This window comes from Sinocyclocheilus rhinocerous, unplaced genomic scaffold (assembly GCF_001515625.1).
Source record: "Sinocyclocheilus rhinocerous isolate Xijiao unplaced genomic scaffold, SAMN03320098_v1.1 scaffold541, whole genome shotgun sequence".
Taxonomy (NCBI): domain Eukaryota; kingdom Metazoa; phylum Chordata; class Actinopteri; order Cypriniformes; family Cyprinidae; genus Sinocyclocheilus; species Sinocyclocheilus rhinocerous.
Genome location: NW_015658519.1, coordinates 3,206,863 through 3,217,320, shown reverse-complemented (window position 1 = coordinate 3,217,320; position 10,458 = coordinate 3,206,863). Strand labels below are relative to the sequence as shown.

Here is a 10,458-nt window from a genome sequence, read left to right as displayed (position 1 = left end):
TTTGTGTGTGTGTGTGTGTGTGTGTCTGTGTGTGTGTCTGTGTCTGTGTGTGTGTGTGTGTGTGTGTGTCACATGCTCCTTCAGAAATTATTCTAATATGCTGATTTGGTGCTCAAGAAGCATTTGAAGAGTTCAGTGCCGTCTGAAATTTTCATCTAAAATGAGGATTTTTAGCAGGTTCCTCTGTTTAGGTTCAGTAATTTTACTCTAATGGCAATGTATAGGTCCTTTTCTATGCAATTAAAGTGAAATAACTGAACATAAACGTAGGAGCCTGCTAAAAATCCTCATTTTAGATGAAAATTTCAGATGGCACTTAGAGGCTTTTCCATTTGAACTCTTCATTTATTATTCTTATCCGTATTGAAAAGTTGTGCTGCTTAAAATTATTGTGGGAACTGTGATACATTTTGTTCAGTATTCTGTTTCAGGATGAATAGAAACTTCAGCATTTGATTGAAATATAAATCTTTTGTAACATTATAAATGTATTTACGGTCACTTTTGATTAATTTTATGCATCCTTGCTGAATAAATTTCTTCCAAAAAAAAAAAATTTTTACTGACCTCAAACTTCTGAAAATTAGTGTGAATATTGGTCAAGTGGGATGATTAATTGCACTTAATTTTTTCATAATTAATGTAAACCAATCCTGATAAGCTCAGTGATGCCAAACTGTAATCACATCATGGAAAATGACAGCCCATTCAGTGATAGGTGAGTCTCCTTATTTTTTACAACCAGAATATCAGGCACGGAAGCAGAGAAATGTTACTCAAATCTTAATGTAAGCGTGGGCAGCTTTGTCACATTGAATGTTGTCTATGAGCAGAGCTTGGAGAAGCAGCAGACTGAAACTAGTTTACAATGAGCGCTGCCGCTGTCAGTATACTCTCACAGCTCCTCCGCCGGCCCCCACATTAACAAGCTTATTCATTATGCTCCAGAGGACTCCATCTTTTAACCAGAAATCTAATGTGGCACAGCACTAAACTTCAGCTGAGATGTTCTCACAACACAATTCAAGTGTAATCATATGGTTCGTAAAACTACATGATTGCACACTTAAATGGGAAGCGATATGAGCAGCATAACAGACACGCCAGTGAATTTACTGTGCAGGAATAATGCAGAAACTATACAACATCTCTCTAACACTTACAGCATTAGTACAATTACAGTGTTTGTTTCAGGATGAATTCGTTAAAGGTTCATGCTCAGGACATTTTTTATTTAAAAATCATCTTTTTGTAGGTTGTCTTTTAAAAGCTAGATTGTGGAAGATGGAGCAGACTACCACAATCTGGCATACTTTACTAAAACTATACAATATTGCTTTGCAACTGCAATTCAGGCACGTGAATCATTTCTTTAACATGTTTAATGTATAATGTTATTGTCAGTCCTGATAAATAATTGCTGTCATGTTCAATAGAAGATGCTAAGAAAAATAAATAACATTAAATACACTGTTTACCTTCTATACACAAGTTTTGTGTGATTGTCTTGAAAAGAATGGCTATTTCTTAACTAGAAAAAATTCACCGACTGGTTGAGACGTTTTCCGGGTGGTCAGTGATTGTGATTCAAGTGTTTAAGAAAAGTAAATGTAAAACCTATTTTCTTGATTTTGTCAGATTATATGATTATTAAAAATACATTAATTTAAATGTAATGTGGCTACGTTTCCTTTTAGCGTCTACTGGATTTATGGGATTTAATATATTGTCCCCGTTTTTAAGTCGCTTTGGATAAAAGCGTCTGCTAAATGACTAAATGTAAATGTAAATGTAAATATCTGTTCTGGTCTGATTTCAGGGGAAAGGAATATCTCATACTTTTCCCCCTCAACTCCTCTCTGTAGAAGAAATATTATAAATAATTTAAGAGAATGCTTTGACATGAACCATGAGTGTATTGTCTGCCCCACACAAGAAACTTGCAAGTACTGTATGTGCGTCTGACATCTCGATTTGCCCTTCTTCTGCTGCAGGCACAGATGCACGGAGATGTTCTCACAACACAATTCAAGTGTAATCATATGGTTCGTAAAACTACATGATTGCACACTTAAATGGGAAGCGATATGAGCAGCATAACAGACACGCCAGTGAATTTACTGTGCAGGAATAATGCAGAAACTATACAACATCTCTCTAACACTTACAGCATTAGTACAATTACAGTGTTTGTTTCAGGATGAATTCGTTAAAGGTTCATGCTCAGGACATTTTTTATTTAAAAATCATCTTTTTGTAGGTTGTCTTTTAAAAGCTAGATTGTGGAAGATGGAGCAGACTACCACAATCTGGCATACTTTACTAAAACTATACAATATTGCTTTGCAACTGCAATTCAGGCACGTGAATCATTTCTTTAACATGTTTAATGTATAATGTTATTGTCAGTCCTGATAAATAATTGCTGTCATGTTCAATAGAAGATGCTAAGAAAAATAAATAACATTAAATACACTGTTTACCTTCTATACACAAGTTTTGTGTGATTGTCTTGAAAAGAATGGCTATTTCTTAACTAGAAAAAATTCACCGACTGGTTGAGACGTTTTCCGGGTGGTCAGTGATTGTGATTCAAGTGTTTAAGAAAAGTAAATGTAAAACCTATTTTCTTGATTTTGTCAGATTATATGATTATTAAAAATACATTAATTTAAATGTAATGTGGCTACGTTTCCTTTTAGCGTCTACTGGATTTATGGGAGTTAATATATTGTCCCCGTTTTTAAGTCGCTTTGGATAAAAGCGTCTGCTAAATGACTAAATGTAAATGTAAATGTAAATATCTGTTCTGGTCTGATTTCAGGGGAAAGGAATATCTCATACTTTTCCCCCTCAACTCCTCTCTGTAGAAGAAATATTATAAATAATTTAAGAGAATGCTTTGACATGAACCATGAGTGTATTGTCTGCCCCACACAAGAAACTTGCAAGTACTGTATGTGCGTCTGACATCTCGATTTGCCCTTCTTCTGCTGCAGGCACAGATGCACGAGGAAAGGAAAAAGTCTAAATCTACATTTGCCCTAATTAGTGCGCTTCCGTCTGTGAAGACATACCAAGAAAGCGAAATGTTCTTCGGACCAGAGGGTTTAGGTAACAACAGTCGCCCATCACAATGATCTTCTCTCGGTTGTCTAGATCCTCAGAGACATACTGCAGCAAGAAGAGTACGGACTCTGTCACTGTAATCTGCAGACAAAACAGCAACAAAAATCAAATAAGAGGCTTTTAATGGTACATTTTGTTTGTAGATACTCTCTCTTCTCTGCTTTTTCCTTGATCTTTACTTAGAACTAAGATCTAAATGAAGCTAAAATCTCATTCTCTAGGCTTGAAGACAAAATCAGGCTGTATTTCAGCTATTTGTAACACTGGAACACTCATAAAGACCAATTCATAAACACAATGAAAATGATTAGAGGCTGATTTTGTGCCGGCCAGGTGCCAGTTCCCAGCAAGGTCTTGAACTTGATTTTGTCAAACTGGCAGGGCCAGATTTTGTGATAACTTGCTATAAATTGGTTCAGCCCATTTTATAAGCAACCCAGGACCATTCAAATGGCTTGCATCAATGACAAATTCACTGAACCCTGTAGGGCCAACTTTACGGTGAACAAGACGCTATGGCATAACCTAAAAAATGCTGCACTATCACAACAACCCAGACATATTGATAAACTGAAACATCTGTGGGGAGGGATGGTCCAAAAGTGGTCAAAAGTCTTTTAAGCAGCTACACAATACATTTGGTGAAGATTTTGCTGATAAAGGGGGAACTACAAGTTACTAAATTCAGGGTTTGACTTACTTTCTCCATTCGGCTGTGAATGTTTTCAAGAAAATACAAATTACTAAAAGGTTTCACTTACTTACTCAAAGATTTTAGCATGGTAACGGTTATGACAATGTTAATGTATTTGGTCTTGGCGGAGATCTGCTACGCTGCTTCTGATGTTGGTTATTGCTGCTGCTGCAAAGCAAGTACAGGAACTTGCTACTGCCAATACATACACCGATATGATGGTGTGAGTAATTAAGACTGCTGCTGCACAAGTAGCATTTATAATAACCTGTAGCAGATCTATACAGGTGGAGCTGGGGAAGGTGAAGGGTTTCAGAGGACCTCTGAAAGTGCACTGTGAATTGCTCTAGTGAATGCTAACCAGCCATTTAAATGTAAAGCAGCAAGCTCACTGGCTATGTATGCAACATGAACCAATCAGCTTGTGCCAAGTAGTTTAATGCTGTGAATATCATCAATTTGCATTAACCACCCATCAGCCTGCGCCATCTAGAGTTTCATGACAGAACTTGGCATTTTCAAAGATGATTTCGAACTTATTCTTGCCACTGTCTGTGTGTGTAAATAAATAAATAAATAAACTTTTTTTCTTGCTTTCATTCAGTGTTTGGCATGAATCCACCTTTAACTTGTAACTGTCAATATTTTTCACATCACTTTTAAAAAGTTCCAAGTTTACACTGTGAGTAAAATAGATTAGTACTACGATCTGTGCATGATGAACCTTTTAGAGATAAAAAGATGCCCCTTTGAGGATGCTGCCCCAATGATAAGTTGTTGTACCCCTAAAGGTACCATTTTTGCACATGTTTCTGAGATGCGGCCAAGAGAAGATAAAACTAACTGAAACTTGTCATCATGGCGCTTCAGTTCCTAGTAATTCAGTAGCTAAAAAAACTGTTGTTTTGTTAACCCATGTTGATCAAGTCCTTTTTCCTGTGATTCATCAAAACAATCACAAGACCTTTTTTATTCTCAACTACATAATTAATTGTTCACTATATGTGCACTTTCTGTTTTCTTGCTACATATAGCAACATCATAAAATGCAAAACAGGTTGCTCATTTGCGCCTTTGTATTACGTCACTTAGGATAAAAGTGTCTGCAACTAACCGGCTCACAGCATGTGAAGACTTCACCTGCAGAAGAGCCTGGCGCCCTTATTCCAATACTTTTACCAATGTGAAAAAACACAGGAAGTGACAGGTGAACTTGTGAACTCTTGGGCCAACTCAACAGTGCAGCAAACTCCAGGTTTACAACATCAGTGATATCTCAATATTAGCACGGCTGAGCGAGCTGTTGAAGTGGGAAACCTACACCAAGAGTCTGAGGATATATCACTTTGACATCACTTGTTAGTACTGCAGCAAGAATCTCTGTTCTTTATTGATTACATATGAGGTATGCACAATAAGCTCAAAAAGACAAACTGCATTGATTAAATGTAGAAACTTTGAATTGCAAAGTTAGAGGCGTTATATAAATCATCCAAGACCCATTTTGCAGAATAGAATATTTGTTATTTTTGTTTACTTCACTTTCAAGACACGTTCCTTTATACATAAACTGGCAAACTCTGAGATTTATGAATATACTTTTTCAAAATTAACGATAAATATGGTCTGATCTGTCAATGAACAGGAGACAACAAATCCTTTCACGACTTGAAAGAATTCTTATGCATTTTAGGACTGTGAATGTGGATTGGCATCTGACTCACTATTCAATTCTAACAGACATCATGCCATCCTGGCCCATAAATGTCAAAAAGCCAAACCTGATGAGTGAGACGGTTTCTCTTACTGGCATATGGACTCTCCAAAAGTTCTTTAATTTATTTTTTATTTGTTTTCATATTCATATTTAATATGAAGACCGTGAGATGCAGCCCCAAGGAAGAATTCTATTCATCTGCTTTGTGCCTCCAACTTCACATGGCCTGGAGTCAAGTCAATCTCATCCTTTATCAGGCATTCCACCAGTAAAAAAAAAAGAAGTTTTAACTACAACACACCTGTGTTAAGCAGATTTACCATTTACCGTAATACATAAAAATGCTTTATATTTTTACAGGATCTTTATATTTGATGGTCTGTGGCATTAAACGTTTTTAAAAACCCTGGTCTAGTGTTCGATTTATTCAAGAGCTCTGGCACAGTTAGCAATTAGTATGAAAGCAATCCATCGCAATTTATAATCCATCCTAACATATAATTTGTCTCTTTGCATGCTTTATGTCACAATTATAGTATAATACATTTTTCATAGTTGTTTCCAAATGAATAGCGGAGGCAGAGGGAGGGTGGTGGATCATACTCAGGTTCAGACCAAGTATTAAAAGAGCCTCAAGGGTTCAGTTCAAGCTTTGGAAAGTGTTCAAATTATATTTCGTGTTATTTGTGGTTGGTCACATTGAAATTGGGCAGAGTAGTGTGAGTCGAATCCTATTATAACAGTTAAAACTCTATGTCTGAAAGGTTTCACATCTGTCTGGAACAATTGCCAAAGGTCAGTCAGTGCAACTGCAGTGATGAATCCATTCGGTTTGCTCAAGAATCTTCTACACTGACAGTTAAAAAGGGTGAAAATTGGTGTGTCATTTAAAACTGGGTTGGTACATAGGTAAAAGCACACTGAAAAATGATCGTGGCTTTGGCAGGTCAGCAGCATATATAAGTGCTCTGAATGCACATATAACCACTACATCATACAAGAGATAGGACAGGGGCTGTTTGGTTTCAATGTTTTAATGAAAGCTTAATACTTGATGCCAGCGATACCACTGGTCAGTAGACACACACTGTATCAGAAATGCCATGGAAAGCTATTGTACGTTTGCTAAGCGCTTCTCCAAATAGACAGCTGACTTAGGGGCCATTCACACAGAATGTGTTTTTCCATTCTCCACTACTTTTCCATAGTTTTGTAAACATGCACTAGACGAGATGGACATCTTTGACTGTTGTGCTCACATCTTGAGTCAGAATTATGAGGTGAAAAGTCAGTTATTACAAAAACTGAAAATTCTGAAACAGAAAGTATAATCATAAAAGCTTAAATTTGACATGTCATAATCATGACTTAAAATGTCATAATTTTGGGGGGTGTGGGGGGGTAAATATGACAGCTCACTGGATAAGAAAGGTTATAAACAACTTTGGTTTCAGTTTTTTCCTCACACAAAGCTATCGTATAAATTAAAAAAAGTAGTAATGCAGGACATAAGTCATAGACTACTTTTATGGCGATATTGTATTTGAAACTTAAAAACTCCAATCAACATTAATTGTAATTGCATGGGGGGGAAAATGACTAAAACTTTCTTCATTTGTATTCCACAGAAGAAAGTCACTCACACAGTTTAAAATAATATGAGGGTAAGAAATACACTTGCATTAAAGTCTCAGATTTTGTAAACTTATCAGTTGCCTTGTCAGAAATGCCCAAGTTCAGCATGCCAGCAATATTTGGGACTAACACTGTATAAGCCTGCACTTCAAGATGATATCTGACCTTTACTGTTCACCGCAGAGCACGCTGGAGGCCAGATCGAAGTTTTCACTCCACACTTGACTCAAAAGTGATGCTTTCAGCAAATGGGTGATAATAATAGTCATTTGGGGGGGTGAATTTGTGTGGCCTTAATATAAGGCCAGGAAGAGTGTTTTCAGATCGATTGAGCAAATCCATTGGAATTCTAATGAGAGATGAGAGCAGGGAGGCTCTGTGGTGATCCTGGTGCTCTTTAATTTATCATCGGAGCTGCCAATATCTTTCTCATCATAAATTCTCTTTTAATATACTGTAGGCGCAGAAAGCTAGAGTCTAGAGCCAAAAAGTGACTTCTCAAAGACAGATCCCGACATTCACTGTGGCCAACCTAGGCTAGCAAACACTAACCAATGGTGCACTGCAGATGCAGGCTTTTCAAATCTGTCATATCTCATTTCTTCATTTCTTCTGCATAGCAATTCTATTAAATAGGATGAAAATTGAGACTTTCGCATGTTTCATGTTCATACAAGGTAATCTTGTGTCACCTCTAGAGTTTCAAAAGAGATCTCAACAATATTACAAACTCTCCTTAAAGTTAAAGATTTCATCATGAATATTTTTCATAAAAACCAACACCTCTTGAACTATGCTGTTATTTTTATATCTTTACTCTTACTAAGTGTCAACAACTGTTTCATTTGTTTTCTATTTTTGCATCTGAGGTACACTATCATTCAAAAGTCTGGGGTCTGTATTTTTTATGTTTTTGAGAGACATTTCTTATGTTCACCAAGGCTGCTTTTTTTTTTTACCAAAAACACAGTAAAACATTAACATTGTGAAATATTTCTACAATTTTAAATAACTCTATTTTAATATATTTACAGTGGTGGCCAAAATTTAAGAAGACTTGGCATATTTAAGAGGTTTCAGTTGTATTTGTTGAATTGGCCATTACAATACCCATAAAACCAACTATTGCCTGAACTACCTGTGATGGAAGGAATCTGCTGGAACATTGAAAATATTGGACTGGCCCCTCAAAGTCCGGACCTCAACACCATCTGACAAATTTGGGGCGAGTTGGAAAATAAACTGGACAGATCTATTGTATATTTAATAGAAAGCCTTTGGCTTGAGTTGCAGAAGGCATGGGATAACATTAGTGTTGAAGTTCTCAGGAAATATATTGACACTATGCCAGAGAGATGTGCTGCTGTAATGGTGGACATATCAAATGTTAAAGTTAAAAGTGGATAAAAACAGTACGACTCACTTCGAGTGTGCCAAATGATTAATCACGATTAATCATGTGACAGCACTACTCACTTCATCTGATAGTTGTGCTCAGTGCAACCATCTGCATTATGAACATTATGAAATGAAATTATGTTTTGGAGGCAAAAAAAGGTCAATATTTTCAGATCTATCAGGTGTTCTAATAATTTTGGCCACCACTGTAAAAACATAATTTATTCCTCTGATCGCAAAGCTGAATTTTCAGCAGTCATTACTTCAGTCTTCAGTTGCATGATCCTTCAGAAATCATTCTAATATCCTGTTTAAGAAACATTTTTTTATTATTATTTTCAATTCTGAGATATGGTTGTGCTGCTTGTAATATTTTTGTAGAAATCATGGGTTCATTTTCTGGATTCTTAATGATTGGAAAATTCAAAAGATCAGTGTCTATTTAAAATAAACTTTTTTTGTAACATTATAAATGTGCTTACTGACACCTTTGATCAAATGAATGCATCCTTGCTGAATAAAAATAGTCATTCCTTTAAGGTAGATTAGATAGATAGATAGATAGATAGATAGATAGATAGATGACCCACTAAAGTGCAAATACACTCTATAGTTAGAAAACACACTGGATAATTCATTTGCAAAATAATTTGTATAATCAAATATACATAATGTGTTAAGCATTTTCCATCCTGCAAACTGAACGTTATATATATGTGTGTGTGTGTGTGTGTGTGTGTGTGTGTGTATAAATCCAGATGCCACATTCTTCTGTGTATAATTATTTCTTTCAATTATTGTTATCCTAACTTTGCAGGCAGGATGGCTATGAGACTCTGTCCACCAGGACAATACAATTCACAAGCTGATTAACATTATGCTATTATATGAATAAAGATCTTCCCAAGAACCACGACCAGCATGCACTGCTTATTCTAAACTCCTTTAACCTTCAATACACACTAACTCACCACGAGTGCAGGGACCCCTGCGACCACCGCGTACAGGATGGCTGGCGGGATCGCACTGGACTCCTCTGGTCCGAGATAGGGCTTCGTATAGGCATTATCATGACAGAAAAATCCTTGGATGTGCACGTTGAAAGTATCGGTGTACTCAAAGTAGTATGCCAGCATGACAGTCCCTGCCATGATCACCAGCTGAAAGTAAAGCATTGTGGATAACGGTTAAACAGAAAAGAACAATCCCGGGAAAGAAGTGAAGGGTCTTCGGTCTACTACAATAGAACTGGCATGATTTCCTCTTATTCCACTGTCACTCCTCGTAAAAAAATCCGCCAGAAATAGGAGCGCATTGTGACAGTCTGAGCGCTGTAAAGTGCGCTGCAGTCTGTGTGAATGAACTGGGCAGCCGCACGCGCTGTAGGCGTGCCTCACTTTAATAAGTGATGGGATGCCTGCAATTCTGCAAATATGCACTTGAACTGTTTTACCTTGCAATATTATCGATTATCGAGTACTTCAGTTCGACTCCAAATATTTCATGTAGTTTTTACTCGAAGTCTCCCTGCTTATTATGGTGAGGACTTGTCAAACAAATTCCTCTTCATAGGAATATGGTAAAAGTACGAGGACCAATTGTACAGCTGCTCAGTTGAAGCGTTTTTGTTAAATCTCTAAACACTGAAATGATAGGCCTATCTGAAAATTAGACAAACCGTTTTGCAGTCCTTGGGTTGATCAGTCACACACAAAATTAGGCTAGCTGAGTTTCTTTTTTAGGATATGTCATTGGCATACTGTTTAGACTAAAATGCAGGAAAGTAGAGGCTTCAGTGTATTTTTTAAATCTGATGAGGTCAGGGACGCGGGAAGATGTTTTCGGTTGGGGGTGCTGTGTGTGTCCGTGTTGGGTGAAGGGGGGG

At 36.8% G+C, this 10,458-nt stretch overlaps 1 protein-coding gene across 1 annotated transcript in view; it reads right to left on the bottom strand.

Moving 5' to 3' along the window:
* plppr5a (phospholipid phosphatase related 5a) overlaps positions 1-9,926 on the bottom strand; it is a 40,611-nt gene extending 30,685 nt beyond the window's left edge. The window contains exons 1-2 of the mRNA XM_016531114.1: positions 9,545-9,926; positions 3,078-3,210 (exon numbers count right to left, since the gene is read on the bottom strand). Coding sequence (XP_016386600.1) covers positions 3,078-3,210; positions 9,545-9,748 — 337 coding nt within the window. The 5' untranslated portion in view covers positions 9,749-9,926. The remainder of the gene's footprint in view (positions 1-3,077; positions 3,211-9,544) is intronic.
* Positions 9,927-10,458: the final 532 nt, after the last annotated feature.